Raw genomic sequence first — 20,426 nt, 5'->3', positions numbered from 1 at the left:
ACCCAGACTCAACTGCCTGTTGCACTTTTCCTGCAATTATGGAAAGTATTTCTGTATTGCTTCCGACTCTGCGAAGTGCAGCAGCCTGAGCCACGGATGAGCACTGCTATTTGAGGCCTATCACCTCTGTTTCAGGCCTTCAGCGCTCTGTGGTGCTTCAGCTGTTTCTTGGCACTGTCTGTTCTTGCTCACCATTGATTACTTAAGGCCGACTGCAACTGCAGCTGAGGGGCATGGGCAGCCTGTCAAGGCAGATGTACCACAGCGAAGCCAAACCGGAACAATACCTTCCAAGGTTCTGCAGGATTCGCTCAAGTGATGTTTTTCTGTTCAAGCAAAATCAGTTGAAGAGCATAATGAAATAGATATGGGAGGGGGAGAAAATTGCTGCAGACACACTAGTCTGAACCACTTGGAATATTTTGCTATAGGCTGCTGCTTAGGAGAGAATGTCAAGTAATTCACTGGGTACCAGAGCACCCAGAGCTAGCTAAGAAAATTACTGCAGCTTTCCAGTGTGTGCGTGTTTTGTTGTTGTGGTTTTTTAATATACAAATAATTAATAACAATGTGTGACACTTTTAGGCTGCATATTTTAGTATTTGGTACTGCAATTTTTGGCTGTAACAATCAGCTCATAAGAGGAGGCTTTTTCTACCAGCACTGCTTTATAAAATAATGAGTTCTTGCTGGTGTTGGTTTTGCTGTTCTGTTGTTGTTTTAGTTCATCCTATTTCTGCCTCTAATAATTTTTCCTTTGCTACTTTTGTTGCTGCTTGTTTCAAAACTGTTGCAGGCCAATTCACATTATTTTTGAGCTAATAGAAAACATTCTACAACTTTTTACAGCAGACTGTGTTCAGGCTCTTCTTATTGTGCTGTCTTTGGAAATTGTCTAATCTATCCCTGAAATTGTTTTGGGGAAGTGCCTTCTCACTGACCCTTATATTTGGGTGTGAGGATGAGAAAATGGAGGAGAAAGAGAACATAGAAATTACATTTCTATTGACTAGAACAGGAGTTCATCCCAGACACTGCTCCCTTGAAACTACTTGCTATTAAAACAAGGCATGTGGCAGTGTTCAGAGAAGAGAGCAGGTTCTGAAAACAGGTGTTATCTGGTAACTTTCTCCTTGCTTCCTGAGAAGAAAAGAATTTGTGGGTTTGTGTTGTGTTTTCTTAACTATTCTTGATAACTTGCTTCAGATAGGTCCTAACCTGGGTCACGGGAGAAGTATTCAGATGATATAATAAAATAGGGGGTTTTGTTTGTTTTTCCTGACCATGGCTTGTTAGTAGAAAGCTTGCTTGTTTTGCTGTGTAATTTGTAAGCAGTCAGTACAGTTCTAACTTCCATAGTCTGATTTGCTGTCTGGCAGTTAGCGTGGAAAAATAAATCTGACTGATCTCATTTGATCAGCTGGTGTCACGGGCATTTCAGTGAGGTTTTGGTAGGTTTAGGGACTCCCTCCTCACCCACGCTCGTTAAAATAATTCAGATATATCTTAGGAAATATGTCATGAATCTGTGTCCGCAGTATATGAGAGTATTAGAACTAGGTTGTAATACACAGCAGCGATTACTAGATTTGCCAGATAGCAGAAACTGGTGTAATGTGAAAGAGATGTTGAAAGAATGTCCAGGCTAATTTTGGATTGACCCTAAGGTAGTTAGTGGCAGTTGTGTCTAGGGGAAGGGTTTATTGAAGAATTAATTATTTAAGACTGCTGATGAAGTTGGGAGTGAAAGTAATTCTGATTTTATCTTTCTGGCTGTTCTGATGGATAGACAAGAGAGTTCTGTGTTACAAACTTCAAGAACTGACCAACTTGACTAGCTAAGTTCATGCTCATGGGTGAGGGTGAATAATCTTTTTTGCAAAAGCTGTTTTTATCCCATCGTATGTTAAGTATTTACTGGCTAGACTAACAGGTTGGGTTTTTTCTTGACTTCCTGGTGGTGTTTTTCTGTTATCAAAAAGAACCTAACTTGCTAATGTAAAAATAGGCTATGTAGAAACAAAACAAACCCTTACTTAGTTGGCAGAAAACCAGGTTATAATGATGTCTTCTCTGTCTGCCTGAAGAGGTGTACAGTGTCTTTGCACATTGTTAGTAAGGTAGGGATTTTTAAAAGCATTGGAATGGGGAAGCTTTTGGATAGTTATCGTATGTATTCTTAAGTCTTAATTGACATCAGAATCCTTGAGATCGCCTTCATGGCAGGCGTTCTCACCCCTTGTAGGCTTTCACAGAGAAGGAATTCACTGTAACTTTCTCAGTAGTCAGACTAATGGAATTCCGTTGGAAATATCAAATACTATATTGTATTTACAAATAGATGACACTTACCTGTACTTCTAAATATTTAGCAGTAAAATTAAGAAATACTATTATTGCAATGGAAAGCAAGATTTTTGGTGTTTTGTCGTTAAGATGCACCTTGTAGCACTTATTGCTACCAAGTAACACAAAGATAGAGGGTGTACATGTGTACAGTTTTCAGAATTTTGCAGTGTAAAAAGGGGATTTTTACACTGTATTTTAGAAAATAGAAACAGTTACCTGAAATGGCCAATTCATGAGGACAAAAATGATGCCTGTTTCTTTCTTCTCCTCCGTCAGGTCTGTAAATACTACCTTTGTGGCTTTTGCCCAGCTGAACTATTTACAAATACCCGTTCTGATTTAGGTAAGTCTATAAGTCTTGCATTTTTTATTCACTTCTATGTAATTACAATTGAACTTTTGTTTGCAAATTACATTTTTATTGTATGGTGCTCTGTCAAAACACTTTGAAAATAGGCTTTTTACTTGTAAAGGGTTGCCAGCGATAGAGTGTGTTAAGAGCAATGTATATTCCAGATCCTACTTCCTCTAAGTGAAAAAAAATTTTTACTTCCCCCCCCTACAGTGTAAGCTAAATCAATGCCTGTGGGGTGGTTTTCTCCTCCTGAAGTGCTGGCTCCTAGTTTGTTTCATTCCACCTGGGCAGGGTTTTAACTTATTTTTGTGTGAGTGTGCATTTTTGAGCTGCTTTACATCAGTAGCAGTTATTACTGAAGGCCATCTCTGTATTACTAGTAGCTTTCAAGCGATGGCATGTGGGCAGCATGTAGGTTGGAGATGGTAACTAGGAAAAACAGGCTTCTTGTCTTAGCATTAATTTCCAAGTCCATTGAAGAGTTTGATGGGCTGGGGAGGGGGAGGAGTTTTAACATGACTACCTCTGTGAAATCCAGCCTCATACCTCCTCATATTATGCTGAAGATCAGCGTCTTAAGTAGCCAGTTTATTACGAAGAACACTGGGGCTTAGAAAGTGGTTGGTGAAATTACCCTTCATATGTCATTTTTCCCTTTTTTCAAGGCCCCAGGTGTTGAAGGTATTACTTTATGTAGTTTTACCAATGTAGAACTTAATCTGGAACTTCTATTTATATGAAGAGTTTATATGTCATTCAGAATCTCCTTTGGTTTTATAATTACTGAACACTGACATTCTTTAATGTGTCTTTCAAACCTGCGGCAAAGGAAGTAGGAAGGCAAGCATAAAAGTCCCTGGCAAGTGTTTATAACCCTGTTCTGTCACGTTGCACAAACAAATCCTGCTGGAACGTGAATACAGCATTTAGGAATGCAAGCGTAAACATTTTGTGTTGTCTTTTTAGGTCCTTGTGAAAAAATTCATGATGAAAATCTACGTAAACAGTAAGTATGTTGGTTGATAATGTTAAAGTAAATAGTTTCTAGTATGCTAGAATTTTTTTAAAAGCAACCCAACTGTGAGAAGCTAATTGCTTTTTGATTTACGTAAATATTTATTTAAATGTATAATATTCTCTCGAGCAATATTTATTATGTTGTAGGTTCTGTTATTTTCATGTGTTATGGATTGATGTGAGCTTTCATTTTTTAAAATATTTTACTAGGTATGAGAAGAGCTCTCGGTTTATGAAAGTCGGCTATGAAAGAGACTTCTTACGCTATTTACAAAGCTTACTTGCAGAGGTAGAACGCAGGATTCGAAGAGGCCATGCTCGTTTGGCACTGTCACAGAACCAACAGTCTTCTGGGGTGAGTCTGGAAGAATCACTGAGGCAATTTTTCTTCTAGATAGTGTCTTCATTTTCTCTTTACCTTATCTCTTCAGGCAAAATACATTGTGTTCCAGAAGATTCCCGTGAGATAGGTCTCTTCACCTGTTAGCCAGGAGGTTGCATTTAGCCCCAAAGGACAAGCCAAGTGGCTCCACAGTGGGCAAGAGTGCCTCTCTCTTCTGTTTCCTTACAATCACTATCTGCAATCCGCCCTAGAACATGAACTTGCCAAGTGTTGTCTTTACCCCGTTAAGTCCAGTTTACCTTCTCTCCCTTTGTTGCATATCCCTCCTTCACTAGTAAGCTGTATCACGGTGATAGTACTGAAGTAGGCAAGCACTGGGTCTTTCAGCAGCTGATGGTGCTAAATCCCCCCCATCAGCTGCCACACTTAGGCCTCTTTCTGCTCCAGCACCACCATTGCCCCGCAGGGATGGGGTCACAGAAGTTTGAGAAAGAAATCCTTCAGTGCAATTTTTCTCACTTCCAAGCTGCATATTAGACAGCTGTTGATGAAAAGCTTAAACTGACTGGGAGAAAAATCTTGTGTGTTTACTCCACTCATTTTTGTTTTTTTCTTGTCCCCTGATGGATTTGGAGCAGACTGTGGCCTGTCTTCTGAGAGTTTTGGGACGGCTAGGGTAGTCTTGCTCTTTCTGCTACCCCAGTTAATTGTTCTGTGCAAAGTCCAGTTGCTTCAGACGGAGCTGCGGACAGTATCCAGTCAGGAGAGCTTATTGCCTGCAGAGTAGAGCAAAGGTTGTGGGAGAAGCAGATACAAATCTATTCCGGCAGCCTGCAGAGGGGACACGACTAACAAGTACATTTTGGACGAAGTGAGATTCTTTTTGCTCAAAAGTTACATTTCAGGACTCGTGGAACTGCTAAGTCATACTTGGGTGTCTGCAAAGATATGTAATAGCTGTGTGGCAGTTTCAGAGTTTAAATTTAGGACTTTGAATCCAGATGTCTTACCTTTTATGGGCCAGGGCCTTGAATATTTTTGTTGATTTAAGAGGAATTAGTGTGACTAGGACTTGCTTCACTCAGCAAGAATGGAGTAAGCTGTGTTGAGGAGTGTTTTATGTAGCCTAGATTATATTAGTAGACTCATGGGAGGGGAGGCAGGAGGTTATTCCTGCAGTGTCTCTGGAATATGAGAAGACACACGTTCGTGTGTGTTACAGCTATTTTAATTTTTAAAAAATAAACAAAACACACTTCTACTGTTTGGCAGGGAGCGGGACCTACTGGTAAAAATGAAGAGAAGATTCAGGTGTTAACTGACAAAATTGATGTACTTCTACAACAGGTGAGGGTTTTTACCTCCTGTAACAGAAATCTTGCTTTTGTTACTTGATGAAGAATTCTAAGTGAATATTTTTTTTACTGCCCTTTAGATTGAAGAACTAGGTTCAGAAGGGAAGGTGGAAGAAGCACAAGGAATGATGAAACTTGTTGAACAGTTAAAGGAAGAGAGAGAATTGCTGAGGTCTACAACTTCAGTAAGTAACGTACTTGTAGTTCTTACTTCAAAATTTGGTGCAACAGGACGTTCTTGATAGCCTTGTCCTTACACGGAGGGCGTGCAGGCTCTACGCAGAAGAATAACAGTAACGGGACATTGCCGTCTGTTACTCCAGTGCGTTGATTTAGCGTGCTGCCTTGAGTGGGTTTCCTGCACACAGATTATGAAATTACTTGCACAGCGGTCCTGGAGGTGAGCTTGTATCTTCCTCTAGTTCAGGTTTCAGTTGAACTTTGCTGCGTAGCCTCAGCAATATTATTTTACTGAGTTAACCAACCTGGCGGTGTTGCAGAAAGCCCTTGTGTTGGGGCTGTGACTAGAGACAGGCATCTGTCAGACTGAGAGCTACCGAAGCCAAAGGTATGTGTTAAGTAGCAAGTTCCTGTCAATAAAAAGGACCTTGTGTTTAAACAATATATTTTGGTGTTTAATAATATGCTCAAATTGATTCCTGTTTTATTTCAGTGTTGCAGGCAGCAGTGTTTGTGTCCACACGATATGGTTCATGAACACTGCACAGCAATAACGTTGGAATTCCAGTGTACTTCTCTTGTCTGTTGAAACAGTGAATTAATTTGACAACTATCCTTTTCCTTTTGGTATTTCTTCATGTGTTGTTATAGCCTTTTCCTTGAGACACATTCCATGGTTATTCTACAGCTCCAGACATTTCAGTTGATGCCAAAGAAATCATCTCGAGAGAGAATTTTATCGTCCTTGATCCTGAGATTGCAAAGAAGCTGCAGATACAGTTGTATACGTATTAATCCTTTGCACTGAGGAATAAGTTTGGTTTTTTGTGTTTTCTAATTGACCTTTCCTTGTGGCTCACATGGAATGGGCATATGTAGCCCTTTTTTGCCCTGTTCATCATAGTAGGTGCAATGCTCCGAAAACAAAGCACCCAGATAGGATTTTCAGCTTTCACTAGTGCCTAGCATTTAATGACAGTAATAAAGTTGTAAAGCTCTTCACTGGCTCTGGTTAGAACTTTTCTTTTGCTTCATCAAATATTTTTTCTTTTGCAGACAATTGAGAGCTTTGCAGCCCAAGAAAAGCAAATGGAAGTTTGTGAAGTTTGTGGAGCCTTTTTAATTGTAGGAGATGCACAGTCCAGGGTAGATGACCACTTGATGGGAAAGCAGCACATGGGTTATGCCAAAATAAAAGCTACTGTAGAGGATTTAAAAGTAAGCATCTCCTTCAGTTACTGAACATGAAACAAATGCTTGGAAGCTTCCTACAGTAAACAAAAGGCTGTCTCAAGGACATATCTCAAGCAGGTGAAATATTCCAAGGATGGTATATAAAAACTAAATAGAATCTTACACTGCACACGGCGTTGTGCTTGCGCTGCCATTCTTTGTTGTATGTGATTACACTAGATATAAGCAAAGGTGTAAATTCAGGTGGGATTTTTTTGTGGCCTTCGTAAAAACAAAACCAAACCCACAAAAAAAACCCCAACCACAAAAAAACCAACACCCAAACCCACACAAACCAAAAAAACCACAAAAAACCAACTGTACTGTTGTCTCTGTTTGTGTGTGTGAGAATGGAAATCAAAAAAAGTTCTGCAAGACAAAGGATTTCCATTTCAGGGACTTCTGAAAGTGTACATAGGCCTTCCTTTAGGGAAAAAAATCTGAAGTATTTTAAAAGCTTAAGCTTCTACACGCTCAGAATGTATAAATAATAAGTTATATTGATAAAACTTGATAAAAATAATAAGTTATATTGATATATATAAATTATATTATATATATAAATAAATAATAAGTTATATTGAATGATTTATCTTAAGTAATCTTCATTTCTTTCTGTGAACTACTTTTTGAAGGAAAAATTACGGAAAAGAACAGAAGAACCTGACCGTGATGAGAGGTTAAAAAAAGAGAAACAAGAACGAGAAGAGAGAGAGAAAGAGAGGGAACGGGAAAGAGAAGAGAGGGAAAGGAAGAGACGACGTGAAGAGGAAGAAAAGGAGAAAGAGAGGGCTCGTGATAGAGAGAGACGTAAAAGGAGTCGTTCACGGAGTAGACATTCAAGCAGAACATCTGACAGAAGGTGCAGCCGTTCACGAGACCACAAAAGATCAAGAAGCAGAGAAAGAAGGCGAAGCAGGTACCTCTGTGTGTGTGGATGTATTTTCATGCAACTTCCCAAAATGTAAAAATCTTGTGGGGACTCGATCTGTCAGCCTGACCTGTTGTTTGTTCCTGTTGTTATCTCTTAAGTGAGGACGTGACTTGAGTAGTTCTACAGATAAGCGAGTTTTTGCTGCGTGCTTGCTCTCTTCTCTCCATTTTTGGAAGCAATGACACCATTGTGGTGGAAGTGGTCTCGGGAGGGAGCTTTGAGTAGACAAATGCTCCCAGAGCAGGGTCTTGTTTTCTCCTTAAATTGGTCTTTAATTCGTAGTAGTGGATATTTTTAACTGTGTGGTTGAATGATTGGGTCAATGAAGAAGGCAGTATGATGCCAGGTCTTACGTACTGGGAAATACAGTGTACTAAGGCTTGTTCTAAATACCTGTTTTCTGCAAATAATCGGTGTACTAGAAAGTGCTACTGTTCTATTATTTTATTTCCCAAGTTAGAAAATACCAGCTGACACTTACAGTTTTGAAATTTTTTCTGAATGTGAAGGAGTCGTGACCGAAGAAGAAGCAGAAGTCATGATAGATCAGAAAGAAAACATAGATCTCGCAGCAGGGACAGGAGACGGTCAAAAAGCCGGGATCGGAAATCCTACAAGCACAGAAGCAAAAGCAGAGAGAGAGACCAAGACAGGAAGTCAAAAGAAAAAGGTATGTTTGTGTGAAGACTGAGTTGGTATCAAGTTCTGACACTAATGTTTCCCTAAAGTCTCAAAAGCTCATAGTCTTTCAGTGATCGACTGACAGTTGTTCTCAGCATCAAATCAGATCCGGTTTTATAAGCTGTATGTGTTGCTGTTAACAGATTTGAAGCATTTTCTTCGTTGCAGTTGTTGTTAACACACGTGCGGGCATACGTACACCCCGGTGTCCACCTCTTACCTGTACAGTAGTTATTAAAAGCTTACCACTCTGCAAATCAAGTGTGTGAGGGTTTTGATGTGTTTTAAGATCTGTTTCCCTTTAGGGAAAAAAAAGTAAGCCTGTGATCAGATTTTCATAAGTGAATATCTTCTATTCCTACTCTTTAGCAGATATTTCTGTAATTGCATGTTTTGTGGGAGATTGGTGGCTGGTTTTTCACCTGTACCATCTACTACTTCTCTGCACTATCATGTCTCCTTTGTTTTCCGTTAACAGTGACTTTAGGTTCTTGGGTTTTTTTTACCTAATGTATGAATGCAGTCCAAGATAAATCTTACAGAATGGCTGTAATGCTCTAAATTACAATTTCATGCCCTCTCCCCAATCTCCTGCCCTTCTCCCCCTCCCCATCCTTCCCCCTTCTTGGTTTGGGGTTTTTGTTTGGTTTTAAATGAAGTGAGATTTGCTTTGTCAGTATTCAGACCAGTCTGAAAGGAATGCTGTATTAGTCCTTGCAAGGCTTTTGTAGCCGTTTGTGCCACGTACAGCAGTGTTGGTAGTGACTCACTGCTTCATCAGAGGCTGGTGTTCAGAACCTTGACCTTTACGTAGGATTTAAAAGAGCTACAGAGAGAACACTACAGATTCACATTCTGTGAAGAGATACCAATTCACTGTTACTGCTAAATTTCCCCCTCTAAAAGTCTTTTATTACATTCCCCCAGAAGTTTCACTGATTTAAAAGGCTGGCTCTGGGATGCTGGAAGCAGCCACCCCACTCCCTTAGCCCAGCTGTCTGTAACGGATGACAGTTCTGTTATGTTTCTAAAGTACTTCTGAGGTTCTCTGGAATGAAAGGTGCTATATGCGTGTTTCTGGGTTGCATAGGCCTGTTTGCCCTACCCTTACTTTTCCATCTGTATCCAGTGGATTAGTTCCCAAAATGGTGGTAAAGCTTCTTGTATTTTTCTTGCCTGACTTCCTTGGACCATTTTAATTTTTCTGGTTTATACTATGGTGCATCGTTAGTATTTATTGTTCTCTCATTTTGCTTTGCCCTTTATAATCAAGTGGGTTTTAGCTGCTTGCTCATTGTCAGTAGCACTGATGTGTACTGTTTAAATCCAGTATTGAGCCTGTATCTGTCCTTTTTGACGTTATTCCTACCTGACATTATGCTTTTTTTGGCCTCCTTTATGAACAGATTTATGGTTCTTGGTCAAGAATGTCCTATTCGGTATTCTGTGTGTATCTATGCATATAAATGTGTTCTTATTTATTCAAATTTGGTCTGGTTTTGAGCTAAATGGCTTTTCAGTTCTTTCCTTAAACCTTCCATAAATAGAGGAGCTAGTGAATTTTCTTCAGCATCTCAATATTTTTAGTTTTAACTTGTCTGATTGCCTTGCTGGCTGTTTTATTTGCTGCTTGCTACTTCCTGCCTCCAGAAGTGAAAAGAGTGAGGTGATGCTATGAGCTGTGATGAAAATTCCACCTGGGAAAATCAATTACTTGTTTTGATTATGTCATCATAACAACTGCAGAAACACAAGTAGGCCTTAGAGCAGCACTGTAACGCTGAAGAAGTCTCTGTTTTTTCCCTTTGCTGGGAAAATCTTTAATAAAAAGAGAAGGGGAAAAGGAAAAAACCCAAACTAGTAGTATTTAACAAGCAAGCATTGAATTTCTATGGTGAAGCTGCAAAACACCGTGTTATCCTCATGTTTGCAGTGTGGCACTGTGGGCAGCTGATTGCTTTAGGGGTTCATGTATCTGAAGTGTGTGGCTGGCTACCTGCTCTACCGTTTACAAAACAAGTAATGCAGAAGTTCAGTCTTAAATTACTACATTTACTGCTTCACTGGGAATATCAGCTTCAGCATCTGTCTTCATCCACCGCTGAGTTGCAATTAGAAAAGCAAGCAGCAAAGGCCTGGCTGTAACTGCGCATAGTAGTGCCTTTCATCCCGAAATCTCAAACTGCTTTTGAATCCTAACAGGAAAAAAAACCAATGCACAGTTGCCCAAGACTTTACCTACTGTTACGCATGAAATCAGTGCTATTGAAATTCAGAGGTTCTGGCTTCTTGTTCACTAAAACAGTGTGGAATACAGCGACTTTAAAGATTGTAAGAAAAAAGCGTATGTTAAAAATGGAGACAATTTCTGACTCACGTTTCCGCAACAGGGATACATTTGCTAAAGGAAGGAGCCACAACCCATAAACACCAGCTGAACATCAGCTTAGTAGAACACAACTCCTGTTCACATAAACTGTCTTCAGAGCAGGTGGAGTAAATAGGGGTTTGGCTTTTTTTAAGAAAAGGAGAACGTGTTCTGCATTTTCTGAAGGGTTAATAGCAGAACACACCTCCAAACCACTTAAACTTGGCTCTTTGCTTAATCTGGATTCATATACTTCCATAAAAATAATTATACTTTTGATTGTGTTAGTGATTAAACCTCAGCAGATGCTGTCAGAATACCCTAAACCCTCAGTAATACTGGCTGTTATGTTTGACTGATTTTTTGCATTCTCTGAACAGTAAAACCATTCACATTATCTGGGTAAGAATTCTCACAAAACGGATCATGGTTGCCCACACGAGCTCAGTCAGAAAAAGGTGCAGGAAGCACAGTCAGTATTGCCTGAGTATACCTAATAGATCACAGCTGAGAGAATATACACAGCTTCAACAGCAAACTAATTGTATGTGCTTTTAAAGAAAGAAATCTTTCTGACTGAAAATACAGTGGAGGGTCTTTGCTGCTTGCAGATCCTCCCGGAGTTGAAAGGAGTTTAGTTACCAGACTGTTTGTTGAATACACGCATGGCAAACTGGAGGTTTGCTATGGTAAAGCTGTTTTATTACTAAGGTTTTTAGAAGAGTTTCATCTTTCATAGCACAGTTTAATAGTAGGTTTTTTAACCTTAAACATTAATTATCCTTCCTGACCAAATTTAAGAAACGTGCAAGACAGAACAAAACCCTGCACACTGCACATCCGTAGGGCTATTAAGATCTACCGTATCTACATAGGACGGAAGATAAGATTATTGGACTGACTACTAGTCCTCTGCGGGGAAACAAGACTACTATTCCTCAGTGGATCCACGTGTGCATCGGAGATACCTATAAGACACAAAACGAAGACTTTTTAACAAGGTTAGTTAGAGTGAAATCTACCTGCGGAGTTGCAAAACCGAGGGCAGACAGGTACAAAATGATGAGTTCTTCAGTTAGCTTTTTGACGTCGTTGCGTGCTTTTTCCAAGCACCGTGCACAGGATGTGCTGCTTCAGATGAAACCTCAGTAGTGGTGTTCTTTAGGCAGTTGCCCTCATTTCTGTGGGGGGGGTTGTACCCCTCCCTTTGGTGATCTGTTTTAAAACAAAAGTTGGGATGTTGCTTCTCGTTTAAAGCTTAATTTCTCCTTTGTCTTCTGGAATATGAAGTGTGTTATGCCAGTCTAGGTGATAACGTTATTTAAAATAGCTTTTTCAGAGTGTTCGGTCTGTGTGCTCCTGTGTTGGGGATCTGTACATAAATATATTATCATTTTAACTGCCCGGATAGCAGGGAATAATCAGAAAAAAGAGCATGAATGTTGTTCTGTATGATGTCATCCGAGAGGTTGGTTTTACAGATTTATTTATTTTTCTTTCCAAAGTCTCTTTACTGATCAAAGGTTGAATAGTACGGTGTGAAATTAGACGGAAGGAACCGGTATTTTTATTAAACTTGCAAATACTGATTTTACAGATGAGGCACCCAGCTCTAATACTGAATGTTTTTCTTCCCGTGGAAATATTTTCACTTCTGGCTTCCTTCCTTCTTTGAAGATTATTGAGGAAAAGATGAGTTTTTCAGCAGTGTAGCAAACTCTTCACTCAGCTTTCCAGTTCATGATGAAACTGGGGGGGCCTTCCCATCATGTAAAAAGCACAAAGGCAAAAACCAGCATATCTTCCAAAGTGTCTCCCCAAGCCTTCGTAATGATTATGAATGACTGCCAGTTTTATAAAATTGAGAGTTAATGGTGCTGACAAGCGTGCAGCTTCTGTAACGTTTTGCCCAGCGAAGTTAATTTTGGCTGTTGCTGTGTCCCCACCTTCAAAGCTAGTGGGGCTTAATATTGTTTCCCCAAGTATTGGATGGTTTGGGGCTGCTAGCTTTTTCAAACTGGCAAGTGTCGATGGATCTGATGACGCACTGTCCCGTCACCCTTCTCTGAGTCTCTTTTCAAGAACCGTATTTAATGAGCATTGTAAACCGAAGGCGGCCATGCTGTCATAAATTAAAACTTGGGGACAGAGTCCCACGATAAGTAAGGAAGCCATGCCCCATAATTACACGTTTGCCTAACTTCTCGACTGCTGCTTTACCCCCAGTTCCAACGGATGGCTGAGTAGCTGCCTCTGATAGGCAGGCTGTCCTTTCTCCTCTTTTCCCCACCCTGTACTGTCCCCCTTGACTGCTTTTTGTACCCTTTCCATTCCAGCATGGTAGGCTGAAGCCAGTATGTTTCTGTAACGCTTGGAGTATTGCTGTAGGAAGTAACTGTCCCATTTTGTATGCAGTATGTATCTCACATGTGCAATGTTTGTTTTTACTTTGAAATCCATGGTCAATGTCTTCTTTCATGGCAGAAAAGAGGGGATCTGATGATAAAAAAAGTAGTATGAAGTCCAGTAGTCGAGAAAAACAGAGTGAAGACACAAATACAGACTCGAAGGAGAGTGATACTAAGAATGAGGTCAATGGGACCAGTGAAGACATAAAATCTGAAGGTGACACTCAGTCCAATTAAAACTGATCTGATATGACCTCAGATCAGACAGAGGTAAGTGCATTATTTCAAACTTTCATTAGGGCTTTTTGTTACTGTTTAACAGTGCAGCGTAAGTATGCACAGATGAAGATGGAGCTAAGCCAAGTAAGAAGACATACTAAAGCACCTTCTGAAGGAAAAGACAGTGTAGTCCTGCAAAACATTTTGAGGTACATTGTTTTGTCTCAGCTCTTTTGTAGCAGACTCGTGCCCCCATTAGTGTGCCTCTTTGGGACATATTTGTAATATAGTCACCATAGAAAAACTTAATTATACTTTTTTTATTTTTAGGGATTTTGTTATCGTTTTTTAAAAAAAAAAGAAAAAAGTTGAACTGTTTTTGTATTTAAGTCCATATTGTGTTGGTACATCAGCAGAAACTTTTGCTTTAATACTTAATATTTGAGGCACATGTTGGACTACTTTGTTTTCATATAAACTGCTAGTATTTCTTTGTCAAGGATGTTTCTAGTTTTTTTTGCCTTATTGCCTTGCATTCTAATGCAGTTTGTTCTGTAACTCGAGAGCCAGTAGCATTGGATTGATGGAAGTGTAGGGTTTATGAATTATTGCAGCTGACTACCATACCTCACACAGCGTTGGTGTTGTGAGCGGCCCATGAAAAAGCCAAATTAAAAATCAAGGATTCAGTCAAACTAAGCAGGTACTCATGCCAGGTACTCCTTTCTCTACCCACATCCATGTTTGAATGCTGTTGCCTGTAATCTTTAAGCTTACTGTTGTGTTTTTGATTTTCAAGATAGTGAAAAGGACTTTTTGTGTATTGTGTGAATACTGTAAATCTGATGTTAACAGAATGGAATTTTCTTTCAACTGTGTGTAGGGATGCAGTGCTGCCCAGAATTAGATATCTTTAAAGAGTTTAAAATGCAATAAACACTACATAATAATCGCCTTGTTACTTTCAATGCAATTCAAGTCTTTAAGAGGTATGTGTTTAATATTTCCTACGGTGTAGGAGAACTTGCAGTCAGCCAGAGTGCAGAGCAGCAGAATGGCTGATAACAGACTTCTAAGGGCAAATGTAGATACAAAGACAGATGCCACCAGAGGATGGCAGTGTTCATGGCAAGAATGTATGCTGAAACGCTGTTTGTTGGAAACGAAATGGCTAAGGAAGAGGAAACACTGTCTTGAGAGGAAAATGTGAAGTGTTTTCCCCACTCCTGACTTTCTTACTCTTACAGAAGGTCTTTAGTTGTATTCCTGAAATAAGGAACTAACAATGGAGAGTACAGCTGATAAATGAGCTGCTTGCAACGTACTGTGTTACTGTAGTTGCGTTATTTATGTTAGGAACTCCTAAGCACCTAATGTTGGTCGTTAAACCATTAATGCTACCTTATTGCTTCTAAAGCCAGTCACGGTCAGTGTGGACGTTTTTGTAGAGTTAAGATGACAGCTAACAACGGGGCCAATGTATAGGAGTGCTACACTGAATGCTCTTAATGCTGTCTAATTGTCTGTTTGTCCAAAATTTTGCATTATAGGACTACTGTGTGAAGAGTCTGCGAAGACAGCGGAAGACAGCTTAAACTGAAGATCTGCTTTAAAATGAGGTGAAAGAAAGCTGTAGTGGCGTAGAAAAATATAAAGTTGAGTTAGACTTTTTTTTTTTATAAAATTTAATTCAGGACTGGTGTTTCCTCCCAGAGTTCAGAGAGGCGTGTTGATAATAGCACATATGCTACTGAGAGTATAAGTCCTGTATCCTTTTTGTTTTTCTTTAAGACTTTTTAAGATAAGAAACCACCATAACCTGAACACATGGCTTGCTCAGTGTTTAATTGCAAAGTTTTCATTCTTGGACTTTAAAACACAAGAATAAATGTTTAGTATTTGTGTGACTCGAACTAAAATGAATCCCATTTTTACAACTAAGCTATTCCTAGCTTCTTGATATACGAGAAATGGAAATAAAGTATCTTGAATTTCTGTTACAAATTTGATTGTCTCTGTCATTGAACGTTTAATATTAAATAAGTTTCTTTCCTAATAAATCTACTCCTGTCTTCAAGCTTAGTCCTTAATTTGGATGCTTAGTTACTCTGTGGTGTTTGTGAGTTTGGGTTTTTTTGGTGCCATCAGTCTGTATTTCATGCCAAGCTTACTTTTTCAGCAGCTGGATGGCTGTTGGGTTCCGCGGCCCTTGAAGCGCGGCAGGTAAAGGAATGGCAGAAGAGTGCCGGAGGAAGGAGGGAGGCCTTACGCCTTTAACAGCAGTTGGACTAACAGCGTTGCTTGAAAGGTGCCACTGCTGCCACTGGCCATCAGCCTGCGTGTTTGCACTGCGGGGTGAGGTTTGGAGTGTGCGTTAACAGCTGTGTGCAGCTGGTAAGCACGCACAGCCTGCGTGACATGGGAAAAGAGACGTCCCTTGTAGTTTCTGGTGAAGCTGTAGTGCTGCAAGCGTAGTTTTGGAGAAGAACCGTGGTGCGTACCGCTCAACAGTAGACAGGTGGGAGCACGTAAAATAACGAAGATCTGGTTTTGGACACTGCATGAACACCTTTTCCTTCAGAACTTGGCTGAGAGATGTTACTCGGCTGCTGCATGGATGTGATGCTGCTTTCAGTGAGTAAAGCACTTGTCGTGCACTTTGAGTTGCTGGTAGTTGTTGCAGGACTAGCACAGGTATACGCAGTAAAATGAGGCAGCTTGTAGTAAACTGGACTGGGATTCAGACTGACCTGTGTGATAGCAGAGTCTCTCTAATGCACTGAAGGTGAAGCACAAATTCCACCTTTCGGAGCACAGGAAACGCTGTGCCTTTCTGTGCCTTCCTAGTAACGGAAACGAGCCTCTCCACAGCAGATTAAGCTCCTGAGCCCAAGATAAATACTGTCTCATTTTCTAGTAATGCTGTGTGACAAGCAAGGAGCTTATTTAAGTAAGCACCTCCTACCTGTTTACTCCATACTGGTTTTGGAGCTTATTTAAGTAAGCACCTCCTACCTGTTTACTCCATACTGGTTCTGGCAGCCTGACAGTCTTGTATTAGGTGTGGAAAAGGGATTTTTCAAGGTTTTGTGTTAGAATTCTAAGTATCCTTTCCACTCCAGAGTGCCACATATCATCCCCCCCGAGAGAGAGAGATCCGAGTACTCGAATCAAGCGATACTTTAATAGAAGTTAAAGTCGCATTGTTGGTTCAGTATAAGTTTGTAGTGCAAACAAAAGTTGTCCTTGTAAGTTTTGTAAACTTGGTTTCAGTTGTCAGACCAATGGGTTATTATTCAAAGGGGAAAAAAACCAAACCCACAAAGAAACGACAAAACGTAAGCAGGTACCATAACTAGTGGGCCTTAGAGTTTATCAAACTGCATGAAACATACAAAAATATCTCTCTGAATGCATAGGCTTCCTAGCATCGAAGTTTTAGTCTTGTCACGTTCACAGTTAGCACGTGTGGAAACTAGAGCAAACAAAGCTTTCTGTAAACCAGCTGCTCCTACGGCCGAGTGTTGGAGGGTTAGGGGAGGCGTCGCTGCACTGATTTCCTAAGGGAGGGAACTGGGAAGAAATGAGAAACTTGATTCAAACTATTTAACAACTGCTGTTTTTCCAAGTTACTGCGCGTAATCGCAACTAGCCCCCAGGTTACGCTGAAAAGCTAAAGACAACTGTTACGGTCTCCTGTCCTGTCCTACAGGAAAAACAAAGCAGGAGCCTTGGTTAGGAAGTTTTACTTCATACTGTGTCACAGGCTGGATCCTCCCGGGAGCGGAATGGGGCTTCAGGGCAGCCCAGCGCCTGGAGAGAAATGGGCTGGGATCGAGACGGGGGTGTCAGCAGGGTTTCAGTGATGAGATGGAGACAGTGCGAGCGGGAAGGGATGGGATTTGGATGCACTAAGCAAGAATTTTAAGCCTGGGGTGACTTTGTATAAATCCTGAACGCAGGAAGCATCTCTTCTGCTAGCAGGGAAGACCCCGACCCAAACATCTTGGTTGTGCTGCTTGTGGTCCGAGTGTCAAGGCAGCAGCGTTTGCCGTTGATGTGGGCTGATCTGCTGTGCGTGAACCCTGCCCCACGCAGCTCAGACACTGTTGAAGGGGGGACCAATGACAACAAAAGCAGCTCATGCCCAGAAAAAACAGCTCACTTGCCCACCCCAGGACCCAATTAAGGTTTTTTGGTGCAAAACTCATCACTCGTTTTTGGTGCCAAGGAAACCAAGAAGCCTCCCAAGGTGTAACTTTGCAGGCTGGCTCCAGGCTGTTGCTATTCCAGCAGTGCTGGGGCTGAAAGGGAGTGACTTCACGGTGTGTTTTCATGATGACTTTTGCCATTCATAAAACCACAGTTGGCTGTTTTCCTGACTTGCTTGAATGCAAGGTAAGCCGGCTGCAGCTTAACCTTCTTCCCCACCAATGTTCAGCGGAGAGCTGCTGGCGGCATCCAGCCCTTCGGGTATCCCGCTGGCTAAAGCTTCGGACACTAAAAGTGACAGGAGCCTGTCCAGCGTGGCAAGTTACGGGTTAGCTCTTGGCTGATGGTGCGTGTTTCCAGGCTAGTACAGCTAACCGAGAGCGTGACGCGCTCCTTACAGCCACGACCCACCCAGGGTCCACGCTTGTGCTGCTCCCGCTCCTCGCAGCTGGGCTGAGAGCGGCCGTGGGGAAGTTACCTGGCTGACAGCACTGACTCCGGGCGCGAGTAACGCACAGTCTCCTCGCAGCGCTGCAGAACCACGGGCATGGGTCTGTGATCCCCTCCTCAGCCCCGAAACACAAAGGCTTTATTCTGAAGGGGCGCTTTACCTTGCTTTGTGATGTCAGTGCTCCTTAGTGAAGCTTCTCTGTCTTTTAGTGGCGGTGGAGGGACGCCGTCACTTCAGTTACAATATTCTCATGTAGGAATGAAACAGTTAAATGTGGACACTCTTACTCCCCCTTTTTAGTTACTTTCAGCCCCATGAACACTTTTTCTCCTGTCACTTCAGAGCATGAGGTACTTCGGTCCCCGCAGGCAAGAGGATGCACTGCGGGAAGGCTTTCTGAGGGGGCAAGAGATGAAAGACTCGTGAGTTTCACATTTTTAGAGAGCATCAGTTCTTTTTATGCTAAACACCCTCTGACGTTTATCTTAGGAAGTTTTAAAAATATATATATTTACACACACACATTCCTGAATCTCTTCCACGACTCTTGTTTGGTCAAAGAGTGGGAGTACTGGGCACTTTCCTGCCCTCTCTTGCCAAACGCAACCATTGAACGTCGCTGAAGTACGCTGGAAGCATGTGATTTTAGTAGACAAATGAGGTATCCCTTATCTGAATACAGTATCAAGTAAAAAAATAAAAGCAACGGGGATATTAAATATAAAAGATAAACTATTAGTTAAAATAGCAACCCTAACAATAACTTAAGGTTTTACAGACGCTTCACTCGCTGCCTTCCGCAGGCAGTGGCACACGGTTACCAGATCTGCACGCCCCCACTGCAGCGAGAGGAGTCAGTACGTCAGCTTGGATGCTCTGCTGTTGTAGCACGGTCTCTCGCTCAGCGTGGATGCGGCGTGTCGGAACGGAGAGCTGTCACCCCTCGCAAGAACCAGCTCCAGCTCCTGGAAGTCCTGAAGTCTGGCAACATCCTTGTCCTTTCAAAGAACAGGCAGAACTAGGTGTTACTTCTGCACGAAACCGGTCCCGCTTTGTAAATACCGCTAGTGGCTAAAGGAAGTAAACCCCAGAATTCCAGAGGGTCCCACCCAGCGACAGGAATAAGTAACTCAAGAAAAGCCCCTACTACTACACGCTCTTTCCTTCAATGCAGGTTTGGGGTTTTTCCCTCCTCCAGCCACATGTTTTCCCCCTGAACCTCACGGCTGGATCGCCCCGGTGCGCGTCACTTAACCGAGAGCGGCGACCGAAGGTGTTGCGTCGACGCGCCTCCAGCAGAGGTATTTTGGGAACGGAAGAGCCTGTGCGTTTGCTAACGGCATATCCTTACATCATTCACATGCTGATCTGTGGGGTTTTCCCCCCCTTACTCTCTGTTCTCTTTGAGCAAACCCACCTGGTGCGTGGCAGCTGCGCTCCAAGCGTGTGGACGCACCGTCACTGACGCACTGGGACATTGGGCTGTAGCAGCTGAGGCTTCAGGACCTGAAATACTCTGCCTGTCTTGAGGGGGGGGAGTTTTAATTAAGGTGTGATAAGGTTTTAAGAAAAGTCCAGCCTCCTCTGGAATTTGTGAGCTCCAGGCAGCTTTTGGTTTTTACAACAAGGCCGTCCTTGTGTTAAGACAAATCTCCGATGTCTGCACAGCGCCAAGCGAAGCGCACCTCCGATTCCAGTTCTTACCTTTCTCACCAGCGTGTTGGGTAACTTTCTGATCTTCTCTACGTGCTCCGGATTAACGCCCAGTTCGCAGCAGCTCACTCGCAGCAGATCCCGATAGGTCAGTTCTTGCCTGTCCAGCTCAATTTCAATGAAGTCGTTGTCTCGCAGGTTCTGCACTCTCACCTTAAGCACAAGTTCTGAGGGGAAAAAAAGCATTAAAAGGGGTTGGGTTTTTTTCCGCTGATGCTGCGGAACACACTGCAGAATTTCTGTGTTGCTGATGTTCCCTACGGCGTTTAAAACTGAGCCGTAGCAGCTGACGCACTCCGCAGAGCAGAAAACCGTTCTGCGTTGCCCAAAAAATTCATCTCTGCCCCACTCGGGTCTGAGAGTGGAACGGTTCTGTAACTTCTCACCCAGTAACGAAACCCTGGGACAAGTACCGTGAAGGACAGGAAAGGACGCTCCGTTACCTTGCATGTTACACGGGAAAGTTCCAGTGAAGAACAAGGGCTGGAAGGTGGGTGCAGGACCAGCGGGCGAGCTGGCGGCTTGCAGGGGTTGGGAGGCTGCCGGGGAGGACAGAGCCCTGCTGCGAGCCAGGGACGGCTGGCAAAGGGGGCCGTTCCGCGCCTCAG

General features: G+C 42.1%; 2 protein-coding genes across 3 annotated transcripts in view; one reads left to right on the top strand and one right to left on the bottom strand.

Moving 5' to 3' along the window:
* Window positions 1–2,631: 2,631 nt before the first annotated feature.
* LUC7L3 (LUC7-like 3 (S. cerevisiae)) lies at window positions 2,632–15,446 on the top strand. Of its 2 annotated transcripts, XM_010159052.1 has the most exons (12): window positions 2,632–2,692; window positions 3,671–3,710; window positions 3,932–4,076; window positions 5,337–5,411; window positions 5,500–5,604; window positions 6,656–6,817; window positions 7,468–7,751; window positions 8,276–8,436; window positions 13,300–13,440; window positions 13,546–13,651; window positions 14,079–14,145; window positions 14,993–15,440. In XM_010159052.1, exons 3-11 carry the CDS (start codon window positions 3,954–3,956, stop codon window positions 14,101–14,103), a joined length of 1,182 nt encoding a protein of 393 aa, XP_010157354.1. In that variant the 5' UTR covers window positions 2,632–2,692; window positions 3,671–3,710; window positions 3,932–3,953; the 3' UTR covers window positions 14,104–14,145; window positions 14,993–15,440. The 2 variants fall into 2 exon arrangements, with proteins under 2 accessions (XP_010157354.1, XP_010157361.1); XM_010159059.1 differs by having other exon boundaries at window positions 14,079–15,446.
* A 3,513-nt stretch (window positions 15,447–18,959) lies between these two features.
* Window positions 18,960–20,426, bottom strand: part of LOC104515183 (ankyrin repeat domain-containing protein 40-like) — a 3,789-nt gene continuing 2,322 nt past the window's right edge. Inside the window, exons 3-5 of the mRNA XM_010159070.1 lie at window positions 20,262–20,421; window positions 19,810–19,985; window positions 18,960–19,103 (exon numbers count right to left, since the gene is read on the bottom strand). Coding sequence (XP_010157372.1) covers window positions 18,960–19,103; window positions 19,810–19,985; window positions 20,262–20,421 — 480 coding nt within the window. The remainder of the gene's footprint in view (window positions 19,104–19,809; window positions 19,986–20,261; window positions 20,422–20,426) is intronic.

Source organism: Eurypyga helias, unplaced genomic scaffold (genome assembly GCF_000690775.1).
Source record: "Eurypyga helias isolate BGI_N326 unplaced genomic scaffold, ASM69077v1 scaffold40080, whole genome shotgun sequence".
In the NCBI taxonomy this organism is placed as follows: Eukaryota; Metazoa; Chordata; class Aves; order Eurypygiformes; family Eurypygidae; genus Eurypyga; species Eurypyga helias.
Note: the sequence above shows the minus strand (reverse complement) of the source record. Positions and strands in the feature narration are given on the sequence as shown.

Excerpts from the sequence above, each read along its gene's own strand:
- LUC7L3 (XM_010159059.1), top strand. The coding sequence starts at position 3,954 with ATGAAAGTCGGCTATGAAAGAGACTTCTTACGCTATTTACAAAGCTTA. Across the intron at positions 5,605-6,655 it reads TGCTGAGGTCTACAACTTCA|ACAATTGAGAGCTTTGCAGC; the intron begins GTAAGTAACGTA and ends TTTCTTTTGCAG. Across the intron at positions 13,441-13,545 it reads TGAAGACATAAAATCTGAAG|TGCAGCGTAAGTATGCACAG; the intron begins GTGACACTCAGT and ends ACTGTTTAACAG.